Source organism: Vicia villosa, linkage group LG7 (assembly GCF_029867415.1).
Source record: "Vicia villosa cultivar HV-30 ecotype Madison, WI linkage group LG7, Vvil1.0, whole genome shotgun sequence".
In the NCBI taxonomy this organism is placed as follows: domain Eukaryota; kingdom Viridiplantae; phylum Streptophyta; class Magnoliopsida; order Fabales; family Fabaceae; genus Vicia; species Vicia villosa.
In genome coordinates, this window is record NC_081186.1 from 99,621,237 (window position 1) to 99,648,108 (window position 26,872).

A 26,872-nucleotide genomic window follows, 5' to 3' on the forward strand; every position below is an offset into this window, starting at 1 on the left:
CAACAACCCAATGGTGGCAGAATGCCCAGCTATATCAGAGGCCCTAGACAGAGCGATCATGTTAAAGATGAGAAAAGTTGAATTGAAATTGACTGCAAATAGGTGGTTAGTAGCTTGAGTACCAAGTTTCCTGATAGAACATGCAATGGTTGTACGATTTGTATAATTGAGAAAGAGTTTGCTCTTCCAATCCTATCGGGTTATCACCCACCCTTAAGAAATCTCAAAATGCCCTTCACAACGTCTAGAGATTAGAATTCAAACGCACCTATTTAAAAACAAAAATCACTTCATAAGAGAGGCACCCCATTCTTCCCAAAATTCATCCAAATATTAATCTCCAAATAAATCCAACTGTGAGTTTGGATTACAAAATCCAGACCCACCTCTAAATAGTTTTTAACTCATACAAGTGTGTTTATTTCATAACTCATAGATGAATCTGGATTTTAAAGTTCATACTAACCTTTAGGACAATAAGTTATTTGGAAATCATTTTTTTCAAAATTTGACATTTTCTAATAAATCTTATATACAAAGTATTCATAAATGTTATTTAATTAAACCATACACATTTGTCATTCAAATAAAATACCATATGTTAAGTCAAAATGGTGGTAACGATGTTACCACCATTCATCATTTGTTATCAAATAATCAAACATCACTGCTCACAAAATACAAATCATAATACAAATTATTAAAATGCTATTACCAAAATACAAAGAAAAAGTCAACTATTAGGTATATTTGACCCCCTGATTCCTCCTTTGCCTCTTGTACAACAAGGCATGTCGTGTCTCAGCTATCATGCCTCTTATCCAAGTCAATGAAGTACCTAAGATAGATGACATCAACATAGGTTTCACTTTTATCCAAAAATATGGACATGCAAATCAAAACCATGAGTTTTACCCTTAATGCACATCATTTATGATACATAACTTGTGCCTCATCACAACCAACCTCAGCTATCACGGCCAAATGGTCTCTATAGAGCATCTCTAGAAATGAAAATTTGACATGACATTCTCTAGTGTCATCTATCTCTTTTGGGCATCCCCTGGGTCAGGTCCCAAATAGGTCACCATCATGTCAAATGCCTCAAGTCTAACAGTTTTGGAGTAGTTTATCTCCCCGTGATCAGAAGATATAGAAGGGAAGACACATCATCAAGTGTGATGGACATCTCAGCGATCACAAGCTTTCATCTGGACGGAAGCATGTTTGGTCACTCTACCATGCCTCAATCTTTCTTAGTTGTCAAACATTTTATCTATAATTACACTAGAAAAATCATATCATAATCAAAGAAGTAAAACCCAGAGGACATAACAGGCAAAATAAAACAAACTAAGCAAAACAAGTAAATTTGAATTTTGTTATGCAGACACAAGGTCTGAATTTTAATCACTAGACTGGACTAAACTAGAGAAACAAATAAGTAGAAAACGCATAAACAAAACATGGTATGCCCTAACCTCTAAACTTGAAAAAAAAATACATAAATGCATACATCACAAATCAATCTATTATGCTTTTAACTACAATCTAATGTACCATAAACAACCTAATTAGGCAATACATGCATCACAAATAAAAAGTAAGAAAATGAAAATTTTACCAAATTGTGAGAAAGCTTAAAAAATGAGAAAACACGATTAAATGGAGCGCAATAGAGGTTTGTGGTGTCTTGGGCTTGAATGCAGCATAAGTAAAGACTAAAATCTAGATTATTTTTGCGTTGTTTTGGTTTGGCTCTATCATATGAGTGTGGTGGGGGGTCCAGATTCCAATATTTGAATTTTTTTAGCCTTTACATCTCAATTCAGTGTGTTTTTTGCATTTTAGGTGTGTCTAGAAAATAAAATCTGAAATTTAAGAATTTTATTGAATTTTCACTCTAGTGGATGATGAACGCATAGAGTCAGAAGAGCAATCCCCATTGGAAAAAAAAATCCTAAAGTCTTTGAGTGTACAAAAATTGCCTTTACCCCATAAAGTGAATAATCAAATGGTCCATGCCTTGGCCCAACTAGCCATTAGTAAACCCAATATGATTTGGGTCAACAATATCCCTTATACGAGAAATTAACCTACCACCTCCACACGTATACTGAGAGATCCCAATGTTTTTCGTATTTACCGGAAATTTCAAGAAAATACCTAATTTTTCCAAAATTTTTGAAAACATTACCGGAATCTTTTTAAAACCTAGTAGGGCATTTACCAAAAAAAATATATAATTTTTTTTATACTACCGGAAACATACTGAAATTTTATAGTGTCTCAAATGGATATTTTTCCTAATCAATAAATGGTTTCTTATTTAAAAAAATGTAATATAGTGTCTCTGTGCTTTGTACTCAAATTTATTGTTATTAAAGTTCAAAAAATAATAATGTGATCAACTATTAACTATATCAATTCTTATGTTTTTCCTCTTTTCTAAAATGGCTCAAATCCAATAATCATAGTATTTTCGTGTCTGAGATACTAGGATGATATGATTCTTTAGGCTGACTTGTAAAACCAACACATGTTTCTTCTTTTATCTCTTTTGGATTGTCCATGAAATAGCAAACAATAACTGTCATCAAATGAAATACTCATCATATTTAAATATGAATGGAATTTGATCCATGAAAGTAGCACTTAGATCACACCTTTTTATTGAAAATTAACACATTATATATACTATACTATAAGATCTAAATAATCACTATGCATATGATTAATTAATGTTGAAAACTACACCATCATCAACTCTTTTATTCAATTATTTCTATGAGTACTAATATTTTTTCACATTGCCTAGCTCAAAACTCAAATTCTGTAATGTGTAAGAGCAGAAGTACCATCAAGTCCCTTTGCTTCAAAGTAGGCTACATATTCAGCAACTGTGGTTTCTCTATATTTGGGAGGATTCTCTTCTGATAAAAGCTCCTTCATAGGTCCATACAGCTTTGAGGATGACCTCTGCCCTGTGGAGAAAAAGCATGCAACAGATATTCTTGGACCGACACGATTGGCAAGTACTCTATGTTCAACACTCTTGAATCTGTCATTTGTTATAAGCTACAATTCAAACAAACATATAATTAGTTTCGAGTATGCCTCGTTCAAAAATAAACACAAAAGAGAGCATAAAACATGCCTGCAAAAGATCTCCGACATTAACTATGAGAGCCCCGGGGACAGGTTTTATATCAATCCATTTATCTTGATGAAGAACTTGAAGGCCACCGATATGATCCTGTAGAAGCACTGTGAGAAAATCATTGTCAGAATGCTTGGTTAATCCCATAGCCAATTCTGGTTGAGGACATGGAGGATAGTAGTGACAAAGTGCAATTAGTCCTTCAGCACAATCCATATCTTCTAGATGGTTTGGATTCAGTCCTAAAGCTTGTGACAACAATTCAAACAATAAAGTCCCAAGGTTCATCATGTGTTTCCCATATTCTAGCAGTATATCCCTACAACGCATCAATAAGTAGCCGATTAGAATGATAAAATGAGGATTAAGTAACACAAATTTTTTATAGAAATGCATACAACATACCTGCATACTATAGGAAAATCTTGTGGTTTTGGAGTTTCAGGAGCTAAGTAACACTTAAAAGTATCAATCCAATTGAGTGCTGGTGAGCTATAAATAGCATAATTGCTATTATAAATAAACGATCTATCTTGATCTCTTGAATACAAATCTTTTTTGACTTGTGCATCCATCTCATGAAACCTCTTAACACCATCTTTCAATTCTTCAAGAACAGTCAAAGGAATTCCATGATTAACAACCTGAAAAAAACCCCAAGTTTCACATGCTTCCTTGATTCTGTCAACAGTCCCTTGGTGAATATCTGAAAGGTCTATGACAGGAATAGCATGGTTTGTGGTGTTGGATTTCTGATATTTGTCAGGTTGATGATGGAATAAGCTTGGGATGTTATTAATACCTGCATCAACAAGTCCTTTGACACCAGCTTTTGTTTCTTCAAATGCTTTGCGCTCATTCAACGTTGAATCAAGGTTAGGCTTGGTTGTATCAGTGGTTCCCATTTTCTCTATCTTTTCTGGAACTAGAAGATGAAACCTTCTGATGATTAGTTGTTTCTATCATTCATCCTTATTGAATACGACATTTCTATCTTACATATTGATGAAGATAATGAATTTTCCTTATTATGTGTGTGGTTGTAGATGTTTGAGTTAAAATATCCTTATCATGAATGTGCAAACCATCACAAGTAGGAGTATATGTGGGACAAAATCTCATTAAAATATATCATGTCTCTAGTGTTTCGAGATGTATTCCCGCACGCATCTATTTTAACTATTTCTCATACCAAATTGAAGAGACACCCCTTTTACGTTAAAATTTAATCTACAGATGCATCTTTATATGTGTAAAAAGTGTGTCCGAATATGTATCTTCGTATGTGAATAAGAACGGTAAAAGGGAAATTTTGGAATGATATACCAAGTAGAAAAATATGCAAATAATCTTGTATCAATATTAATATATTTTTCATTTAATAGGTTGAGGAATAACACCAAAAATAAACAAAATAATACAATTCATGAATTGTCAAGTGAAGATTTTGAATTAGTATAAATTGATCACAAAAGTTTAAATAGCAGAGTAAACACATAAAACATAAACAAAAAGTTGAAAAATGCAGGAACATCATGTTTCTTCCCTTCACTGCATGGAGTATTGCTTCCACTATAACACCCTTTTTTCTGTTTAATCCCGGCACCCGCGATTTTCAAGCACAAATGTAGAGTTAGCTGTTCCATTACCAAACAAAACACACCAAAAGAAAGGTCCTTTATGAACTCCAACAAGACCAACTCCTACCTCAGAATGTGATTTGTTTCTCAGAAGAGACAGAGATTTCTTATCTTTAATGAGAATTTGAGAAAATACTAGTGATGGTTCAAGGTACTTTTTTTGACAGCCAACAATGTGTCCGGTTATGGTACCGAAAGTAGGTAACTCTACGCCGCAATTAGGAGCAAAGACTTCGGTGAAATCGTCTTCGGGAGGTTTGCAGTTTACGACGTTGTTGTCGGTGCAGTTTCCTTTGCATAATTCGATATATCGTAAAGCCATGCACCCTAAACCAGGAGTGTCATTCAAGTTAGGAAGCTTTTGATCTGTTCTATTCTTGTTTATAATGTCGACGATTTCACTTGCAGGGTTTCCTGTAGGATAGAAAAACACAGAACCAGCTGGTATCAGAGATATATACATGAATGAAATTCGATCACTATTTCAACGACAGAATTGAGGACCAATTGGAGTTTTCGGAGTTCATAGCCTGTCAAATTCTCTCAAACTAATGTTACAGGGTTAGTTAGGCACAGTTTTCAACCAAAAAAGTTAAGTTCTGTTGGAAGTGAATGAACAAATTTTGTTATAGCAAGTTTTAAGATATCTTGCTTAAACAAATGAAACAACAAAGGGCTAAAAATTGGTTCATCATACTATATTCCTTCCTTGTAAGTTACAAAGTATCTTAGAACAAAATTGTACATATAAAATTGTTGCTTTTAGACTTGATCAAGGAATTAAAAATATATATTGTCCTACTATTTAGTGTTTATCAAATAAGTTCTAACGCTCAGTACTGGCCATCTAAAGCGTAGATATAAATCGTGGATGGTTCCTAACTCAACTTTACAAAACCGATTTATAAAATTATGATTGCTCTCACTTATTAACATTTGTTTTGTCTAATGTAAGAGTCTTTAACAACTAACTATAGAAGACCTATACAATTTAAGCCGAAAATATACCTTTTTTTTTAAATTGTTGAAATATCAACAAAATATTATTGCATAAATATAAATAAACTTATTGATTTGTCATAAGTTGTTTTCATAAATATCTCTTAAACATAATGTAGACTAATGCTCTAAAACTTCAATAGATAGCACAAACATAAAACTTCCAATTTCCAAAAGCTACAATATATTGAGAATGCTCTAAAGTTTTGGGGATCTAATTTTAAGCTTCACTCTTAAAGCTCTTTATTTTTTCTGCATACCACCAAATAGTAGAAAGAAAGTAACATACTAAAAATGTAGAGATCCAAAAAAAAAAAAAAAAACTTTCAAAGCCCTTTCAAGAATATTAACTCAACACTATCAGAATTCAGAAAATATTCAACACAAGTATATATATAATGTATATAATAATATAACAAAGGAGCAAGAAGAAAAAAATAGAAAGGAAAAAAGAAGGTAACTTTACCATGTGTATGGGAGAAGACAAGAGGTGGCAACAAGAGAGAAAAGAGAAAGTGAAGCACAATGAAGGTGAAGTTGTTTTTCATGATGTTAAGAAGAATGAGTTTTTGTTTCAACAAAGACAAAGATGAAGAAGAAAAAGGGTTTTGATGAGTGTAGTGAATATGGGGATGTGATGTGTTTACACTTACAGTACAAAAAGCATGGGACCGACCAATGTGGTCCCTATGTAGCCGTTATCATCTCTGTCTTTCATATTCTAGTAATATTTTTGTTTTTTTAACAAAAAGTACTTTTTAGAATGGCTTAACAAAAATGACTTTTTTGATTAAGTTAATTAATACAAATGAACGGGACCTGTTTTCATGGAATATTGTGAAGATTGATTGGAGGCAAAGATTTTCGGCTAGCTAAATTTCAAGTTTTTTTTCAAACCTCGGTATCTGAGAATACTAATTAATATCTATGCGTGACTGTAACAACTTTATAGGAGTAGATGATTAATATTACTATATTCTGTTTGTTTTAAATATAACTGATACATTATTGTTTTAAAATGATGGGTCTATTTTTCTTCTAAAGAGTAGAGATTTTAATACAATCAACTCATAAAAGAAGAAAATTTCGAGTCAAAATTCACTAAAAAAAAAATCAAATTAAGACCTAAGTCATACATCGTGTTGGCAAGTGTATTCAACTATACTACGATCTACGATCTTTAGAATTTAAAATATTTTTTAAAGCCAAACTCTTTTATTAATAATAATGCTTCTAGCACACGCTAAAAGTTCATCAATATATGCATACAAGAATCTAAATATCTTGTGAAGCTCCAGCCATTCACTCGGACAACTTTCACATCCAACTATCAAGTCATCTTTACTGGCTTCATCTATGTTCAATCTCACCAACTTGAAGGAGAAAGAGTCCACTTTATTTGCTTAACCTCTCGAGCCAACTTCATCTTACTACCATGCAACTCTGTTGCCAAAAAAATATTCATAAGCAAACTATAGTAACATGTCGCCACAGAATTATAGGTCTAAAAAAATCTCATCACGGTGTTCCTTATTCCTCCGCATCTAAAATTTATGGCAAGAGGTTGCCCAAAGTTCCATTCATGAAGGATCTCCACTAATACCAAAATTCAAACGTAAATTAGTATCCTTCCACTCCTTAATATTACTAGTGAAAAAGTAGTCCATCATATCCAACTTAACCATGTTAGTCCAAATAGAAAAATTAGCTTTGGTTAGTGTGCACCAATAGACATAAGAGAGAGGTATATCCTTAGTCTTCAAGCACATCTCCCCAGTTTTGACTGCTTGTGATTCTCTTAAGTGCTCAGTTATTAGAACGAGACTGGACCATCTCAAGAATTGGAAGTTATTCCCAACCATTCTAGCCAAGTACAATTTTCCAAATGTTTTGATAAAATCATTTTTCAAAAGATTTATAATTTCTTTTTTATGATAAGAGAAAATCAATGAATATGATTTTCATTCATTATTATTCAAATGTGATAAAATCCCAAACATTTAGATTTGTTTATAAGATTTTTATGCTTCTGATAATAATCTTTCGAGGTTATGATATTTCTCTTCAGTCTCTTTTCTTATATCCTTCTTTATATTTTTGTTGATGACAAAATGAAGAGTAAGATAATAAATATTTCAGCTCTGATCTGATAGTTATAATATTGCTTAAATTCTGAATATTTATATGTATTGTGCTTTAAAGTTCAATTTAATTAACATGATAGAACTTAGGGGGGTTTACAAACCTCACCCTTAGAATTATCAGATTCAGGGGGAGCTTACAAACCTTAGACTCTAGAGTCAACTTGTTAATTAAATCAACAATCATTGTTCTTAAATACTTGTTTTTGTCATCATAAAAAAAGGGGATTGTTGGAATAAAATTAATTTGTACCATGTCCCTAAGGTTTTAATGATAACAAAGTATTTAAAGAACAATTGAGTATACTAACTTATGTTCAAGTCTGCAGGACCATATACTAAAAATTTGTGATACAAGTTAAGTTCTGACATTGAAGTTGAACATTTTAAGAGAAGCTTGAAGATCTGAATATGAAGGATCAGAACCTAAGCATCAGACTCTGAAAGAGGTCAATTTCTAAAGATTCAGACTCTGAAGAAGATCAATATTTGAAGATCCAGACTCTAAAGAAGATCAACCTCTGAAGATCCAGACTCCGAAGACTCAGGCTTTGAAGCTGGTCAAACATAATGATCAAGAAGACTCTGAAAGGTCACTATCAGACTCGGAGGTTTTTTTGTCTTCTTCTGATCTCGTGTAAAACAAAAGCAAAAAATTTGCAGAGACAACAGGGATGGAACAAATAATTCCTTTTAAAGCTAAGGATTTTCTAAAGTATTTTGCCATACATTAACCATTTGAAGAAACATCCCAACATCTCTGATCAAAGCTTCTTCAAGACTCACATGTGCAAGAAGTCTTCTCCAACGTCTCTTTTATGTTTCTCTATATAAGGAGCTGAAGACAGGAAGAAGTATACAATGAACTATTGACAAAACAAAAAGTTGTTACTCTATCAAATCAAAAGCACAAGTTCAACTTAAAATTTCATAACAATTGTACACTCTTAGAAATTCTTAAGTCTTGAGAGTCTTTTATGTTGTATCTTGTTTACACCTCTTAAATAATCTCTCGCATCTAAGTTAGATTTTAAGAAGCCTCTTGTTTGCATGCTTGAGCATCTAAAGTCTTTTGCATGTGTGCTTGAGCATTTGGAAATCTCTTGCCTGTATGATTGAGCATTAGAAGTCACTTACTCGAGGATTTGAGCATTGGAAGACTTTTACTTGTGTCCTTAAGCATTTGTAATCAAATTTGATTATAGTAAAATCTCTTGGAAGTGCAAGGGGACTGGACTACTCCTAATTTGTAGGAGGAACAAGGATATATCGTTGTGTCTTTCTTTCCTTGACTCTCTAACTCTGATCTTATCATATACGGTGCAAACAATCACTTTTGTATCAATTTCTATACTATTGGTTCAGAATCTAATAAGAGAGGAAGAAAAAACTAACACAATTCAACCCCTCATTCTTGTGTTTTTTTCACCTTCACGTTTCGTACGCTAGGGTATTTTTGTGCCACGACACTATCTAATAAACTTGAGATCTTTTTAAAAGATATGCCCACGAACCTCTACATACAAAGAAATGAAGTTTTAAGGCTAAATTCTAATCAAACAACAAAAAATGCTTGTAGTAGTTATTCTCTAAACCAAACATAGATTTTCTATGGGCTAATATTGAACCAAGATGGAGTTTTGAGTTGGCTATTCTCTAACTTAAATCAGAGTTTTGCATAGGCTAACCACAAACTGAGTTGAGATTTTCCACGGAATGATATCGAACCAATTGAGTTTTTTCTAAGTTGAACTGAAGAACCAAATAAGATTTTAACCAGACTAATCTTGAACTGGTAGAGCTTTTAACTAGGTTGAGCTTAAGAACCTGTGTAGAGATTTTAGTGGTTTATCTTTAGATCCAAAAGAGGGCTTTTTGTTCTTGGTGAAACTCACAAACTAAATAGAGACTTCATAAGACAATCCTCAAATCAAACAAGAACTTTTAACTAGTTTAGGTCTCAACCAAAATAACTTTTTATAGAAGAAATATTTACTCGAGAGACAATATACTCTTGATAAATTATAATTAAGCTCTCACCAGAACAAAAATCCTCACTTAGACTGAAGAATAATCTCAAAACACTATGGATAAATATGTGAGAAAAACGAGAGGTTTAATAAAAAATGATGACAAAAATAAAAGTGAGATCAAAGCTCGTATTTTGGATGTAAAAAGTGATAGAAAATCTCTTTATTTATAGGGCAAGTTCTGGAATAAATTTAGAAATAATCCATAGACCAAATCAATGTCATAATCAATTATGTTAGTTGATTATTGACCTCCATTAATTAATTGCTCAAGCTAAATATGGAAGGTTTTGATATTTAATTGTTACCAATCATTAAGAGATTGTCCCAATAGATTTTAGACTCAACTTAGTAAAAATAATCATTAGGTCACTAGGTCTAATCATCCAGTTGGAAAAAGTCTTTCAATCAATCAGACACTCCCCTAATCAGTTTGAATAGGCCTCAAAAACATTTTCAAGAGGTTTGAATAAAGTATGAGTGGCTTCTCAAGAATTTTTAGCGTGCCTGTTTTGCCATAGTATTTCTAGAAATAACCCTGTTTCTTTACCTGACATTTGTCATACACACACAACCAGGTGAGTGTTCAGACTTCCTCTCTTTCATAACTCTGAAAATATAATTATTTACTAAAACTTATGATTATTCAATTAGTTAAATTTGATATATTTTTTTAATATCAAACTCTTTATATATGTAAAATTATTTTCTAAATTGACATTATTAAAAATCTTATTTTCACACTCTAGTATTATTGTAAGATAGATGATAATAGTTATAGTTTAATTATAATAAAAAAACTTATATTTTAAAAAAATTATAATTGTCAAAATATTGTTATCATATTACAACAAAATATACAATAAAAAAAGAAGTTACTAGTAGCCTCTTTCTCTTTGTCTTCACTCTTTGACATTTTGTACTAACTTGTGTGAGTTTGTGGATAATAAACCTAACAAGGGTTTAACTCTTCAATCCATTCTTCTCTGTGCTTACCTCTCTTATCCATTTCCATGGCTTCCACATTTCTCACCTTACCAACTCCTTTCCTTCACAAATCAACCGCCGCTTCTTTCTCCAACTCAAAACTCTCACGTATTGTTCTTCTATTCATACTTATTTTCATATTTTTGTTCACCCTTTTCTTCATTTTACACAAAGTTTTAACCTTTTCTCATCTGGGTATCTTTCAGTTTTGAAGAGGAACTCTTTGAAGATTAACGCAATTTCCAAGCAATGGGAACCAACTAAGGTTTTTTATTTTAATTCTTCTTTAATTTTTCAATTTTTGTGTTTTTTGGAAGTTTAATTTTTTTGTTTGCATCTGAATTTTGATGATTTTTGGATTTCAGGTTGTGCCTCAGGCTGATAGGGTTCTTATTCGTCTCGAGGAACTATCACAAGTATGCTACAAACTTATCCAATTTTTTTATAATAATTTGGGATATTGTTTATTTTTAGTGTGCTTGAACTATGAAGAGTAGACTATAGAAAATTATTGTTTCATTTGATATTGTTGTTGTTGTTGTTCCAGTGTTTGGTGCTTGCAGTCTTGAAATGATTATTACTAGGATAAGTTCAAACTATTGGCTGAATGTTGGATTTGTTTGTGGGGCTTCTTTGTTTATCGAACTTGTTGTTTGAATATGTGCCATAATGTGATTTGATGTGTTTGGGGTCCCTGGTTTGCGGTGAAGCAAGTTATAAAACATGAAATCTGATATATCCTCATTCAGTGCTGCCTACTTGGTTTTCTGATTTGTCAATGAAAACAGAAACACCCTTGTTCCATTGTTAGCGAGATAATTGCGATTTAACCGCATCATGATATGTTTCTTGAATTACACATTTGTAAGAAGGTATAGGCTATAGACTAGAAATCTTGGTTTTGAACTTCTTACAGATATACAGACGACTTATTGTTATATATGCTTTACTGGTGATTTAACTTGATGGTGGCCTCATTTTGTTTTGTTGTGTTTAGTTTGGATTTGTTATAACGTCAGAATAAGAAATTGTGCAATTGACAATTATAAATTTGATAGTGCATGATTGCATAGCTGATTTGCGAATGTAATTTTTTTGGGGCAGACAACCGCTGGTGGAATTTTGTTGCCAAAGTCAGCTGTTAAATTTGAGCGATATCTCACCGGCGAAGTAAGTATACATATTAAATAGTATGCCTTATGGTGTTTTAGATCCGAAGATTCGTTAATTTGAAACAAGTTATTGTGTATTTTTACTATTTGATAATTTTTCATAATCGTTTCAGGTCCTAAGTGTTGGTGCCGAGGCTGAAAATGTAAAGGCCGGTGCCAAGGTATGTTATTTAGTTACTGTGAAAAAAGGTGAAGTAGAAATGGAAAAGATCAAAAGAGTAATAGTATCATAGTATACTTTGTATAGGTGTCTCAGATTCTCAAGGGACACTTAATCTACCATGGCAAGCCACCTAATTTTGTGACTTAAAATATAACACAAAAATACACAAATCTCATTGATATAAGATAGTTCCTGAAAGTTTGATAAAATGTCTTCAGATTTCCGGTTTTCCATATTTGTTTTAAATTTGTGCTAATTTGAGCTTATGTTTGGTTATAATATTCGTACGGTATCTATCTGGTTATCTGGTTCCTGTAGTTGTTAACTTGTTCATGAGTCATGAGTTCACCTTTCCCAATAGCACCGACACTTCTGAAGGTGTGTCCGTGTCCGTGTCGGTGTTCGAAACCAACACCAACACCTGTGATTACGTTTCATTTATTCATTTTTTCAAGTTATTACTGGTGTCGACGTGTTAGTGTTTGTGTCGTGTTTCCGGTGTCCGAGCTTCATAATCCCAAGCAATGAACTTGCTCATAAGCTCATCCCTTAGGGGACCAATATGTGTAGACAAAAACTCCCAGGGACTAAAACAAAAGAAGTAGAATTTCTAAAAACCACATTGTGTTTACACTTATATCATGTTTGTTCATTAGTCAAATGACATTGAAGTCTATTCTGGTTTTGTTGAATGTGTCTTAATTTGATAAAATGGAGGGAGTTAGAGATTCACTTTTCTTGCCACGAGAGTAGTAATGTGCAGGGTAACTCAGTATTACTTTTGGTTCAAATATCAAAATAAAGGAAAACGAAGTTTATTGGTTTTTTTAATCAATTGAATTTTCCTATGAAGTCTGGACACGGGACACGACACGGGCACGAGGACCCCGCTAATATAGAAAACATAGGACACGGACACGACTATATATATTTTTTGATTAATATAATAATGTAATGTATGAGCATAATTTATAAAAAGTTTTAAACGTGAAGCAGAATTTATATATATTTAAACTTAGTACTTCCAATAAAAAAAGAAGACATAAATCCATCAAAATAAAATAATACAAATCATATCATAGTCACTCCATATTGATAAAATCAACTTCTAAACTGTGGAATAAGAAAAAAATAAGGAATCCTAATTGTGTTATTTTTATAGTGGAGAAGTAAAATATGAAAGATAAAAACTATTATTTTTATAAATAAAAATCTGATAATTATAGAGTTGGGCCTTTTTTTTTTCGAAAAAAATTTAAATTTTTTTTAGTTGGGTGTGTCCTTTATTTGAAACAAAGTGTCGTATCCGTGTCCGCTGCAATTAAATTATATTTTTTTCGTTGGACACTGCAAAAACATGTCAGATACGTGTCGTACGCATGTCGTTCGAGTATCTGTGTCCGACACGGCGACACGCCTTCTAAATGGCGTGTCTGCGCTTCATAGGAATTTGCTGTATTTCATTTCAAATTTAAACTAAAATTATAATCATTCTTTTGCAGGTACTATTCAATGACGTAAGTGCTTATGAGGTAAGTTACTTTAAAATATTTGCTCATGTATAGGTGTTTTATATCTGGGTGTATATTAAGTTGGTGTATATTAAGTTGTAGCATTAAGTTTGGATGCAATTTTTAAATGAATTAATCAATTTGCTAAAGAAATATTTACATTGAAAGAACAATTTTTGGAGGAAATATTGTTTTCTTGAGAAAGGAAAATTGATAGCATTCTAATGGCATTATAAGTCAATCGCGGTTTTCATCATTAATGAATAAGTTTTGGTGTAACTGTTTTTTCAGGTGGATTTGGGAACTGAGGCGAAGCACTGCTTCTGTAAATCAAGTGACTTGTTGGCCGTGGTTGAGTAGGGCTGGCCACGCGAATGAAACAGAAGAATGATCTTTTTGATATGATATATTAATGGCGAATGTATTAGGAGTAGAGTGAACTATTTTCAATCATTGGTGTTAAATTTTTCTCTTCATGTCATTATTTCAGTTTGGTATTCATTGCTTGATGTCCAAGGAATCAAACTATGTGGAATTTCTCAATTGAATATGATGATAGACTTATAAGCACAAAAAGAAAGATATATGGAAACATTCACATCTTCTAAGAGAACATATTAATTCTAAAAAGGGGGAAATGTCATTCCTACATTTATGATTCAACAATCATCTTCCAATACTGCAAATGCTATTTTACTTCCACCAAAAATATATGAAGATTCATCATGCTGTCATTGCTGTTTCTTTGGTTGGCAAAAAGCGGTGAACAGAAAATGATTTAATTCTAAAACACATGCGACTGGCCAACCTGACATGTTCTCTCAGCAAGTTAGGCTGAAGATGCTAAGCATATGGTTAGTTACATGGTTAGATAAGGCAAACTTTTTTGTAGAGTGGATCCTCCCTCTACCTCCTCTTCTAGTGGAGTGAATTTGATTTTACACTCATTTAAGGGAGCCAAACTCCTAAAATTGTTGTGTTCTCTTGACAATTCCTGCATGATACATTTTCAATAGGGCTGACATTTAAGTGTTCAAGGGTGTAGGGTGTCTTGTGTATATGTGTATAGGTGGCGAATGAGAAGGTTTTGCATCTACTTGTAACTTGTGAGTTGGCAGTCTTCTTGTGCTATAAGATTTTTAAATGGTTAGGGTGGTTGTTGGTTCTGCCTAAAGATCTATCGTCTTCTTGTGGCATAAGATCTTAAAATGGTTAGGATGGTTGTTGGTTCTGTCTAAAGATGTCTCTTAAGCTTGACATTTTCTTGAGTGATGTTTCAAGGGTTAGAGGTGACTTCTTAATGATTTGACCTCAAGTAAAGTAGCGTGTTTGCTATGAAAATCACATATGTCATTATAGATATGTGTATTTATGTCGATGAGGTGGAAGATAAGAACATCTTCCTATTTGTAAATGGTACCTAAGTAGGCATGTGACTATCTCTCATGCTCTCTCTGATTGACTAAAGAATCATATTCTCTTTTCGAGATAATAACAGTTTGAGAGTCTTCAACCAACTCTTTTAGTGGAGTGATCTTGGTGTCGGAAGCGTTTGTTTTTTGTTGATGGTGTTTCTTAGAGGTTGAAGTCTAACTTATTTTCCTTTTTATTTGACAGTGTTATTTTTTATTGCCTTCTTCTCTTTCCTTAGGATTGGTTTATGTGACTCAAATCTTATTCATTATGTTGTATTTTATTTTGTTATTTTTAATTTTTCAAATTAACACTTATAATATTGGACTTCACTTTCTTGTATTACAATTCAAACTTTATATATCTTGAGTGTTCAAATTTTTATTGAAACTTTTAAGATTTGAAAGATGCAAAATTTCGAAAGTTTTGAATTATGAGTAAACACTTTAAAAGAATGTTTGAATTGCATGAAAATTGAAAGAGATAAATTCGTTTTCTGATGTATAGTGCTTTACATACACTCTTAGAAATCTCTATGAGTGGATGCATATGTTTGAAAATGTTCCATAAAATTTTACCATTCAAAATAATGATGTTGTTTGATGAAAAAATGCATGTGGTAATCGATTACCATAAGGGTATAATCGATTACCATAAGGGTATAATTGATTGCCACATATTCAATGTTTAAAATTTTTGAATTTTCTAAGTAATTGATTACCACAACCCTAGAACCGATTACCACAGCAGTTTTCTCAAAAAATTCAACAATTTCCAGCTTAGCTTTACTAATTTTCATGTATTCTGTTTTATGAAGTTTATTGATGAAGTTTGAGAAATATTTTTGAACAATCAAAGTAATATTGAATAATTTATAATGTGTACATTTAAATTTGCTAACCATTCTAATTTTTCTCTTGATTTCCAATGATCAATCTTCACAACAACTTCATCTTTATTATGCACTTATCATCATCATATATATATATATATATATATATATATATATATATATATATATATATATATATATATATATATATATATATAAATTGGTTTTGTAGAGATAAGTTATATCTAATTTACACATTCTACTATGGCAACGGTGTCTCAATTCCTCGTCGCCGACAACTTGTTAAAAGGAGAAGGACCTTGGAATAATAAAATAAATTATGATTTAGCAGATTCAGTAAAATTATCATTTCCAACAGAATTTAAATTTGAGTCATCCTAACCAATTCATTTTTAACTCATTTTATTGGCAATATTGGTCTAAAAATTATACACATTCTGTAATGCTGAAACATTTTCTGTAGTCAGGGAAGATTGAAATTGGTGCTTAACATAGACATTCAATTTGGTGTACTGCAAAATAACCAAAATATGGTTTTTGTTTGCAAATTAACATTTCAAAATTTTGATTCGTTTTGAATTTGTATGACAGTAAAGAATAACAATAGTATAGTTGCCATTGAATATTTGAACAACTCTTAAATTGATACAACAAGAAGCAACTAACTAATCTTTTTTGGCACACTAAAATGCAATAATGCAAAGGATAAACAAATGCAATTTTAACAACAAAACATGTGTGGCCTTCTAAGTGTCATGCATGAAAGTTACAAAAATGGCGAAGATTTCCGACAGTTAAAACTCGTACAACCGCAATTCAACCATCCCTTCTTTCCTTTTCGGTGAATACCAAGCAACAATCTTTCCCGACTCTAGAGACGGCAAGGAGTAATTCAAGCTGCAAATGAAATCTTCAACGAACACACCGTGTTTCCTTGTGAAAGACTCCAGTGCAATTCGCGAGTCTGCTCGAAACACAATCGGCCCCGCAATCTACAATTCGACAATTAAAAAAAAAGGTTAAAATTCTTTACCGTTACTTAAGACTTGTTCTGCTCTTATCAATGAAAACATGTACCTGCTGTTGAAATATTAAGTTAAGCCGGGGCGACGCTGACGGTTCATCGTTAATGTCATCACTAGAACTCTTGACACCACTGAAAATCTTCTTTGCAAGTCCTGAAGCTGAAGATATATCGAGACGAGCATCTACCCTGGTAAAATCCCGGTATTCCTTCATGAATCTTCCATGCTGAAAAGTAAAGCAAACTGAACCAAACAAATCGGCATTAAATCGAGATCTCTTCTTTCTCTTTGTCACTGCTTGATCATCTCCCGAACCGATACTAGAAAATTTCTTCCCGTTCCAAAGCCAAGAAGCACAGGAGCTACCTAAGTATATTATGAAACATAACAAAAATAATCATATAATGTCTTAATAGTTAGCAACGATGAAAAATATGCGACGATAACATAACAACATTAATCAAGAGAGTTTACCGATAATTCCAGATATTGCTGCATGAGGTTTCGTAAGTTGCACATCATATGGAGGAGTTAAATCTTTGTCGTAGTCCTTATCAAACTCGAGATCTGTTTTCTTCCATAAGTACTTGATTTTATCATAAGTAGCGGAAGCTTTGGCACATAACCCTGGCAGTAGAGACAGTGGCGGGTCGCTATCAGTTGCGTTAAACGCCTGGGGATTTCCGCCGTTCTTATGTATCCCAAAGTGGTATCGCAATCCAGAACTAGACCCAAGGGACGATAAATCAACAGACACAGACTCAGGAACATCCCAATATCTTCCTTTGTGGTCAACAAATAATTGAGGCCATGCCGCCTCCACTGTAAGATCGTGATCCGAAAACTGCATGGAACATAATTTCGGTTGCAATATAGTTTTCAATTTCAGAAACAATGAAAACAATTCATAAATAAAAAATAACATACAAATCATACTTAACATTTTAAGAGTTTAAGTTCGTGCCTCGTGAAAAACCGTGACTTTTTTGCGGCGCCGTTCTTTCTCACCATGGCCTTCTAAAGCAAATAGCACTGACGTTGAAGGAGAAATGGCTAACTGAGAGTTTAACCCATATGAATAAAGAGACTTGTCAATGAAATGCTTTGCAACACTCTTAACCGTGGAGAGATTGAATTCAACAGCATTAGAAATCTCATTTTTTATATCAACTATCAGTTTCCTTGGACGGAATTGTCCAGTCGCTGCAAGCCACCTATATCGATCATAATAAAGTCGAATGAGAACAGTGAAGAATTGACATTCATCATGATGTTATATATAAACATAATCAATTCATACCGAATGACAGTAACACAACAACTTAAGTATAGAATTGAGCAAAAGTGTTAGAAATCTATGTTGTTAATCTCGGATTGCATTGTTAATCTCGGATTGCTATAGCAGTATAGCTGATAGCAGGACAACCGCTATTGCAAAGACTTAAAACCAGAAGAAGAATACAATAGCACTGAACTAAAAGTCGGAAGAAGAACAGAACGATTATTTGTGAACAAGAACATAACATTCCTCTTCAACGGATTCATAATAAAATTTATACCCTTCAGGAATTTCTCCATAAATCTCTAAGTGCGGAGAGTAGCACCGCGCCCAAACCTACAATCACTATGCTATTCTGCTACAACGGTGCTATAGCATGCTATTGACATTATAGCTAGAAAAATGTACAAAATTTTGTATCCTCTTTTTGGTTTATGGTTCATTTTCACCCATTCAATTATAAACATATTAAATAGGTCATCAAGAGCAAATCAAACAATGTTTTCTCCCATTCAATAACAAACAATGTTTTAAGATAAAGCAAAAACAAACATCTTTCTCAAATGCTTCAAAAATATCCCATTAGAAATTGAAACCTCTGTTGTCCCTCCCTAAATTGCAGCCCACAACCACAATTGCAATGTGAATTAAAATTATGTGTCTAGCTTCCATTAGAAACTGCATCAGACAATTTCATCCATTTCTACAAGTATCTTCAGCAACACTCAAAATTTTAGACCCCAAAACCCAGTCTACTTCATATGTAATGAAAAACATTAATATAAAGTGTTTTTAAACGGTGTATTTCAATAACCTCCCAATTAAAAACCACACTTCAACAACTGCAGTCCCAACACCCGCAACCGCAATGCACATCACAACAATCACAATGACGGCAATCCCAACACACGCAACCGCAATTTAAAACCATGTTCCCTCCTTAAGTCATTCAATAACCCAATTTTCAAAGAAGCATGAGAAAACAGATAATTTAAAGACATACCCATGAATGAAATTCCAATTACCATCATTTTCAAATACATTCAAATTCAATACAAAAATCAACAACAAAATGGGCAGTGAGAAACTTACCAATTATTGCCAGCAAGGTCAAGCAGAAGAGACTGAAGTGAAAAGGACCCAAGTTCCTTCCGAGTTGAAGGAGCCAATGAAGGCAAAATAACAAGAGGAACACGATAGTTGAGTTCCGACAATTGTTGATGGCGAAAGAGTCTGCTGGAGACAGAAGCATCAAGAGGAATTGGGCTACCAGGAACATGTTTGGCCCAACCGTCAAAGGTTTGAGGAGACGAAATGTTCAAATCCCAGAATGATGAATCAATGGCTGTTCGAAGCTTAGCCATTGATGTGTGAGAGACACAGCAACAAGAGGAACAACGATGGAGTGAAAGGGTTTTTGTTTTATCTGTTATGTTGGGGTTTAACTTCTCTGTTGCTTATCCATAAACAAAAATGTTCGTAACTTTTTTTTGGAGTGAATTTTGTTAGTTTTCATCCCTTTTCATTTTTTTTTTTTTATATATTTAACGGCTAAAAAATTTACTTTGTTCTATTTAAGAAAAAAAAAGAGAATAATAAACTCAGTTTTTTTTTATACATCGATAATAACCATTAACATATACACAATAGAAATTGTAATACATGTGATAATTAATTTATTATTGTCAAATTCAAATTTTAATAATATTAGTTATTGAGGAACAATTAAGACTGTTATTGGACATCTGGATTCGAGAACCGGACCGGAAATCGGATCGGTGGAACCGGACCAATAGACCGACCAATTACTCGGTCTGAGAATGGATAATTTTTTTATCCGATACTAAAAATGGATATTTATTGGATACTATTGTTGGATATCCGAAGTAACTGGTTGGTTTCGGTCCAAAAAATTAGTCCATCACTGTTTCGGTCCGGTCCGAATTTATCCGATATTATTTCGGTTCGGCTCTCGAGATAGCAAATACCCGGACCGGATCGGACCGATAATAGCCCTAGGAATAACCATTATAAGTTTTTGGTTTTTTACGACTTCTTCGACATTTTTGATGAGTGCGGGTGAGAAGATGAGGTTGAACCTTAAATGAATTTTATTTTTTTTATTTTAAATTTGAATGCATATTCAAATTAATTGAAAAATTTGCTTGCTCGTGGTTAAGATTAAGAGGTTTTTAGTTTAGGAAAAAAAGAATTGATTAGGGATTAAACCTTCTTAGTGTTTAAGAATTAAATCAATGTCTTACAACATCAACAAAATTTTATTAAAAAACATACTATTAGCAATTCTGAACATTTGTTTTACATCACCATCCACTGAATCTTTGCTTAAACAAAAAAATATAAAGGAAAGTGAGGTGTAGAAATATTAATATTATATTTTCTTTTCTCTCTCTTTTTTTCATGCGATAAAATAGAAAGAAAAAACGAGTAACACGACATGATTAATTCAAAAAGTCCATGTTCATTTTATTAATATTACTATTCAAAAAGCGACAAGTTTAAAAGCAAATAACACTTAACAAACAAAGAAATGAAAATAACGAAAAATATTACCAGCATCGAGGATAAGCTTTCATGTCTGATCCAATGACTTTAGGAGGTAACTTCTCATGCTTAATTCATGTTTCATTGATCTTTCCCTACCCAAAAGTTGAGGTATCTTTGTCACCTTTAGCACGACTAATTTGCAAAATACCCCGATTCATCAATTTCTGGATATTCCTCCTTAAAATCTCATATTCTCCCTGATGGGTAGTACACTCAGCACAATCGTGTTTCTCTTTGATCAAGCATGATTCCACCAATCTTGCAAGGAATGTTGCTAAAGGAGTTTTCACTTCTTCTGCCTCTCGTATCACGAGATGGCTTAAGTCTTCATCAATCGCATTGATGGTCAGGCCATCGAGTCCTGACAAAGGATTGCTTTTTACATTCGGGTTATTCTCTTTGCAAGTAATAGTCATGATATCGCTTATGTGTTTTGATGTTTTTTTCTTCAATTTGATATAGATACTTAGTACTTGCATATTATCGCTTATTCGTTTTATACTTCATTTGTAATCGCTTCGGCTAGTGTATTGTTTAAGCACTAAGAACCCTCCTTACTCAATTAATAAGAATGTTTGATCCATGGGTGTATGTATTTTTTACCCTAGATATTTACTACTTTGTTGTTCCATCACGCGTAACTTGAATCGCAAGTTAAAGCTCTTAAATACGAATTTTCAGTCATTTGATTTGAATTAAGGCAAGTTTAATTCATGATTCGAATCTGAAGTTGTGTGAAAAATGAGATTTGGCTCTAGAGCATTTGATTCGAATCACAAATTGAAAATGATTCGAATCACAAATTGAAAATGATTCGAATCACGACATCTTGTGATCCGAATCAAGTACAAAAATTGATTTGAATTAATTATAATCCCAAAGCTTTATTTTGACTCTACTAACATTTTTTTGAATCACAGTTTTTACTTGATTTAAATCAAAGCATCAAGACTCATTTTTCATCCTTTTTTTAAAAATAATTCTTCTTTGATGAAAGAAATAGACGAGTAAAACCTATGGAGCAACCCATAGAGACAAAGGGTGATTTTGTCTCCTATTCTTAGTGATTCTATACCTATCACCATGATTCTTTATCTTTTTCACTAAAACAACATCTTGATTATGAGTTAATGTCAAATTCATTATTCCTTTTTTTGTTACGTCTTGTTCTTGTACAAATTTGTTGTTGTGTTTGAGTGAATTAGATGGGGGAATTGATTAATGTTGATGTGTTGTTCATGATTAATCAATATTTTGATAACAATCAAAACCAAGACCCATTCTTCTAGAAACTTGCAGAGAACCTTGTGTTCGTGTTTTTCATTCACATTCATCTAAAACTCTTGACTAACACCTCGTATCTTTAGAGTGATTGTGAGATATTTTGGCACTGTTCATCAACTTCATCTTTCCTTAGTCTTGTTCCATTGTTAATAACTTTTAGGACAACAATGGAGTCCTCGAAATGGACAATGTAAACCTCATATTTGAGGAGAAACTATTGACCAATATAAAATTGTGCTTCTCTCCTATTCAATACAAAAGATGTATTGTTGAAGAATTTTAACAAATACTTGGTAGACAACAGTGAAATATCATTTCGCCATGGTTGTTTTGTTGTCTTGCCCTACATTATTAAACCATGAAGTCTAACCTCTACAAAACTACTCTTAAAAACCAATGGAATATTTGTTTCAACCAAAATGGAAAAGAGATTTGGTGTGAGATGGAAATAATTTTTTCATCTTTAAATCCTATCACCTCCACTATTTCAACCAAATTTGTTATGACATAATAACAAACTTTGTATAAAACTACAATGTTTATATTGTTTCATAATTGATTTTAAATTTCATATTCTTTTATTTTTTTAGGATTTTATCATGACTCTCACCCACCCTAACACAAACCAACTCTAAATGGTTCAAAAGAAAGCAATACTAAATTAGTACTCCAAGCATAAATGACCATGACGGTTAGGCACATGCAAGGAATGGCCATATTTTAGCAATCTAGTCAAAGAAATAATTGTAACTCTACGTGATCGGTTATGTTAAAAGACAAGGTATTTTCCTAATAAATTATCTTTTCCATTTGGTTTTAATTGCAATTAATATTCCTGTCTCATTAAACTTGATGAACAATCAAATCAAGTTTGTCACTATGACTCACCACTAACCAAAGTACTTACGTATAGGAATACATTGATTTTATTAGATTTTTTTAACATGATTAAAATTGTAAAAACATATAAAAATTGAATATGTATATACCATCACTAAAAAAAAAACTCTTTTAAATTTATATTTTAAATTTTATGTATAAATAAAATATTTTCTGCGCATGGCTGTAGGGATTAGTATTCCCTTAAAACGAAAAAAATCGTATTAAAAAAAATTTTCAAAAAAATTAATACATTTAACAAATTGTTGTAGATAAATATATATGAAATGTGATTTATCCTTTAATCATTGTTACTAATAGTTTAAAAGGCAAGTTAATTTAATAAAGCTTATTGAAGTAGTAACTATCATTTCCCATATCTCTCTTCTCTCCCACTCTTTTGTGCTAGACCCTATCCTTCCAATTTCTTCAATCTTCACGTAACCAAATTATTACCCTACTCAATTCTTTCTATCTTTTGGCCATAATTCTTCCACCTTTAATGATTGCCAAATTAACTTAGCTTCTAATTCCTTTTTGTTTAATTAGACGGCAACTTGCATTGCTTCTCCACTCCATAAAAATTGAGAAAAAGTACAATCTTTCCTATCACTACACCCCCATTTTTTAGATCTATAAAGTGCTACTTTGATTAGTATAAGAAAAGTCCTATACACAAATTACCAAAACAAAGAAAAATGAGTCCTTCCTCTTTCTTATTCCTCTCCCTCACAATTTTCTTGTGTTCTTTCAATCCATTTGTTGATGCCAACAATCTCATCCAACAAACATGCAAGAATTGTTCAAAAAATGATCCCAACATAAGCTACAAGTTTTGCACAACATCATTTCAATCAGATCATAGGAGTCAATGTGCCCAAAACCTTGAAGAATTAGGCCTCATAGCTATCAAAATATCAAGGCACAATGTGACAAATACTAGTGATTACATCAAAAGGCTTTTGAAGAAGAAAAGTAGTGATCCATTTATTAAAGAATGCTTGGAGGATTGTCTTGAAGTATATTCTGATGCCATCACAACTTTTAGAGAAGCCATTAGAGATTATAAGGCAAAGCGTTATGAAGATTGTAATTTCAAGCTTAGCTCAATCATTGATGCATCAACTACTTGTGAAGATGGATTCAAGCAAAGGAATGATGTGATTTCACCATTGACTAAGAGAAACAAAAATGTTTTTCAACTTTCTGCTATAGCACTTTCAATTGTTAACATGCTCAATATGTTAAAGTAGATGGTACACTCTGATTATTATTTTTCATTCATGGTTTAGGATATAATTTATCATTATATATTTAAACAAAATCAATATATTTTAGCGAATGATTTCAAAGTTTTTTCGTTGTTAGTTAGATAAAAAGAACTAAAATGCAACATTTTGAAAGTTAATGAACCAAGGTGACACGAAAAAAAAATTAAGGGATCAATTTAAACCCAAAATTATAATTAAGGGACTAAAATATATATTTTGTCAAAAAACTAAGTAAGAACTACGCTTCGAATCACAATAACTACTATGTATATTTTAATTTCTTTTATAGTAATATCATTATTTTAATTTTATTTTATATCTAAATATTTAGTCATATATTTCTTCGGTTAGTATACCAATCAAGAGAAAATATTATTCTGTTTTATTTATAAAAGCATTCATTTATTATATTTTTTCATAAGATAACTCATAAGCTGCCGTCCCAAATTCGCAAACACAATTTTCTCATATGGATATCAAGATAGAAAAATATTTAAGATTTTTTAATTAGTTAGGAAATCTTTCAAGATTGTGTGTTCACTACTAAAAAGTCATATCACTATGGTTCGTAGTAACAACTGTGGTGATATGTTAATGCTGTCGCGACAGGAAATTTGGGATTAAGCTATTGACTAACTTAACTCGCAAATAAGTAAGAGTTGCCACCGATCTTTATTATTTTCATAGGAATGAGAAATGAACGAATAAAACTCACAATAGTTTTAAAACAAAACTAATAAAACAAAGAAATAAGAGTACATGAGTTGGTTATGCAAGGGGAAGGTGTTAACACTCCTCACATCCATGGTACTCCATGGGAACCTCTTGCAAATTTGTGTTTTTAGGCTAAGCGGTTAAAGTTTTCAAAAATATTGATGGGATGAGAAAAGAAATGTTTATTTTTATTATGCTCGGCAAGACGTCACATCTTGTGCCTACATACCCCTTATGTGCAATTGGGAAGTTAGAGCATTTGTAGTTCCGCTTAAAAAGAAATAACGAAAATTTGTTGATTGATTTAAATGAAGAGATATGTCATCATATCTAAGTGGAAAACACGACGTACTCTCTACAATTATGGGAAAGTGAGAATTTGCATCATCTTTAATATGGAGAATTTACAGCTTGGATAACAACAACAAACATATCTCAACATATAAGTAGAAAATGTCAATCACTTTGCCATATTTGTGGAAGTAAGAAGGTTTGCAAACACTTCTAAGACAAGACTAATAATCTTTTGAGAAAAGGTATTAAAGGAAAAAGTGCACAAATGTACAAAAAAGAAGTTTGGTGATGTTTGTATCTTTTATGTTTTTCAAAGAGTTTTGATATGCTTAGGATGTTTTAGCATTTATTTAAGAAAAAATTTGATGATCACTTGACAGAGTCAAGGTTTATTATGAAAGATTTAAAGTTGAAAATAAGAAGGTTTTAAAAAAGGAAGAAGATTTTGAAAATTAAAGAAGGGAAGGGGATGAAGGGACTATCCTGAAGCATAAAGTTAAAGATAAGTAATAAAAATATCTAACCACATAAGAAGCAAGCATTCGACAATAAGTCAAAATGAGCATTCCCTTTCTTTTGGATTAAGCCACAAGTAAAGCATCAGATCAAACCAAACCATAAACAGATGAAAGTCTAGAGTTTCATATAAACTGAAAGCATCAGATGAACATTCAAAGTTTCAAATAAAATCCAAACATCAGATGAATCTTCAAGCATCATATAAGTTCAAAATATCAAGATAAGCCACATGTATCAGATGAACCAAGGTGTCTCAAATGAATCATAGCTTCAGATGAAACTTAAGAACACAAATGTATTACATGAATTTCAAGGTTGCAGATGAAATTCATTTCTTAGGGAAAAAGGTAACCAAAGTCCAATGATCAAAAGTCCACATTCAAAAGAAGGGATAATAACCATAGTCCAAGATTAGAGAACCAAGTTTTTTTTAGGGTTTTTCCTTTATTAATGTCTTAAAAGCAAAAGAAAATGTCTAAGTGGACAAAGGAAAAAGAAGCATAAATATAAACATAAACATAAACAATAAGCAATAATATAAAATGTAATGCTCAAAGATAAATTGCATTAAATAAAGAGCAAGAATTTAAAGTGCAGTAAAGTGCATAAAAGGAAAGTTGGCACAATAATAGTGTTATTATAGTAATGATGATAAATAATCCGTTTTTGGATAATTTAGCGCAATGTTAAGCAATTGTATATGTACTTATATGGAAGTATCATCTATGAGGCCGGTCAATACCAATTTGTATCATACTTGTTAGAGAAATGATAGAAATCATTCTCCTAAAACAAGTTGCACTACTACAAATAACGCTTGTAACATCGATCGCAAAATGCGTTTAACCTCGGCTACCTAGGTGAGGTAACGAAGGGCGCCATGAAAAGCTAACACTTAAAACCTCGATGTTTTAAACACCGAGGTTAAAGTGTTAAAAGGTCATGAGTTCGATCCAAAAGAAGTGCATAT

At 32.3% G+C, this 26,872-nt stretch overlaps 4 protein-coding genes and 1 pseudogene across 4 annotated transcripts; 2 read left to right on the forward strand and 3 right to left on the reverse strand.

Moving 5' to 3' along the window:
• Nucleotides 1-2,596: 2,596 nt before the first annotated feature.
• On the reverse strand, nt 2,597-4,209 carry LOC131616128 (1-aminocyclopropane-1-carboxylate oxidase homolog 12-like). Its single transcript, XM_058887381.1, has 3 exons — nt 3,566-4,209; nt 3,158-3,479; nt 2,597-3,078 (listed from the first exon to the last, which is right to left on the reverse strand). Exons 1-3 carry the CDS (start codon nt 4,063-4,065, stop codon nt 2,827-2,829), a joined length of 1,074 nt encoding a protein of 357 aa, XP_058743364.1. The 5' UTR covers nt 4,066-4,209; the 3' UTR covers nt 2,597-2,826.
• Nucleotides 4,210-4,503: 294 nt separating this feature from the next.
• Nucleotides 4,504-6,409, reverse strand: LOC131616129 (uncharacterized; annotated as a pseudogene).
• A 4,457-nt stretch (nt 6,410-10,866) lies between these two features.
• LOC131616130 (10 kDa chaperonin 1, chloroplastic-like) lies at nt 10,867-14,387 on the forward strand. Its single transcript, XM_058887382.1, has 7 exons — nt 10,867-11,065; nt 11,164-11,222; nt 11,323-11,373; nt 12,062-12,127; nt 12,243-12,290; nt 13,795-13,824; nt 14,095-14,387. The coding sequence occupies exons 1-7, from the start codon at nt 10,984-10,986 to the stop codon at nt 14,161-14,163; spliced, it is 405 nt and encodes a 134-aa protein (XP_058743365.1). The 5' UTR covers nt 10,867-10,983; the 3' UTR covers nt 14,164-14,387.
• Nucleotides 14,388-16,660: 2,273 nt separating this feature from the next.
• Nucleotides 16,661-19,845, reverse strand: LOC131618002 (protein TRIGALACTOSYLDIACYLGLYCEROL 4, chloroplastic-like). Its single transcript, XM_058889274.1, has 5 exons — nt 19,466-19,845; nt 18,059-18,308; nt 17,569-17,938; nt 17,147-17,460; nt 16,661-17,061 (listed from the first exon to the last, which is right to left on the reverse strand). The coding sequence occupies exons 1-5, from the start codon at nt 19,735-19,737 to the stop codon at nt 16,864-16,866; spliced, it is 1,404 nt and encodes a 467-aa protein (XP_058745257.1). The 5' UTR covers nt 19,738-19,845; the 3' UTR covers nt 16,661-16,863.
• Nucleotides 19,846-23,494: 3,649 nt separating this feature from the next.
• Nucleotides 23,495-24,384, forward strand: LOC131618004 (putative invertase inhibitor). The gene has a single exon (XM_058889275.1). The coding sequence runs from the start codon at nt 23,803-23,805 to the stop codon at nt 24,355-24,357; it is 555 nt and encodes a 184-aa protein (XP_058745258.1). The 5' UTR covers nt 23,495-23,802; the 3' UTR covers nt 24,358-24,384.
• Nucleotides 24,385-26,872: the final 2,488 nt, after the last annotated feature.

What these genes read in the sequence shown, in the direction of transcription:
- LOC131616128 (XM_058887381.1), bottom strand. Translation starts at nt 4,065, where the DNA reads ATGGGAACCACTGATACAACCAAGCCTAACCTTGATTCAACGTTGAAT. An exon ending in GATTTTCCTATAGTATGCAG is followed by an intron (nt 3,480 to 3,565) that starts GTATGTTGTATG and finishes GATGCGTTGTAG; the next exon opens with GGATATACTGCTAGAATATG. An exon ending in ATGTCGGAGATCTTTTGCAG is followed by an intron (nt 3,079 to 3,157) that starts GCATGTTTTATG and finishes TTTGAATTGTAG; the next exon opens with CTTATAACAAATGACAGATT.
- LOC131616130 (XM_058887382.1), top strand. Translation starts at nt 10,984, where the DNA reads ATGGCTTCCACATTTCTCACCTTACCAACTCCTTTCCTTCACAAATCA. An exon ending in CTCCAACTCAAAACTCTCAC is followed by an intron (nt 11,066 to 11,163) that starts GTATTGTTCTTC and finishes GGTATCTTTCAG; the next exon opens with TTTTGAAGAGGAACTCTTTG. An exon ending in ATGTAAAGGCCGGTGCCAAG is followed by an intron (nt 12,291 to 13,794) that starts GTATGTTATTTA and finishes ATTCTTTTGCAG; the next exon opens with GTACTATTCAATGACGTAAG.
- LOC131618002 (XM_058889274.1), bottom strand. Translation starts at nt 19,737, where the DNA reads ATGGCTAAGCTTCGAACAGCCATTGATTCATCATTCTGGGATTTGAAC. An exon ending in AAGTCACGGTTTTTCACGAG is followed by an intron (nt 17,939 to 18,058) that starts GCACGAACTTAA and finishes TGTTCCATGCAG; the next exon opens with TTTTCGGATCACGATCTTAC. An exon ending in AGCAATATCTGGAATTATCG is followed by an intron (nt 17,461 to 17,568) that starts GTAAACTCTCTT and finishes TAATATACTTAG; the next exon opens with GTAGCTCCTGTGCTTCTTGG.
- LOC131618004 (XM_058889275.1), top strand. Translation starts at nt 23,803, where the DNA reads ATGAGTCCTTCCTCTTTCTTATTCCTCTCCCTCACAATTTTCTTGTGT.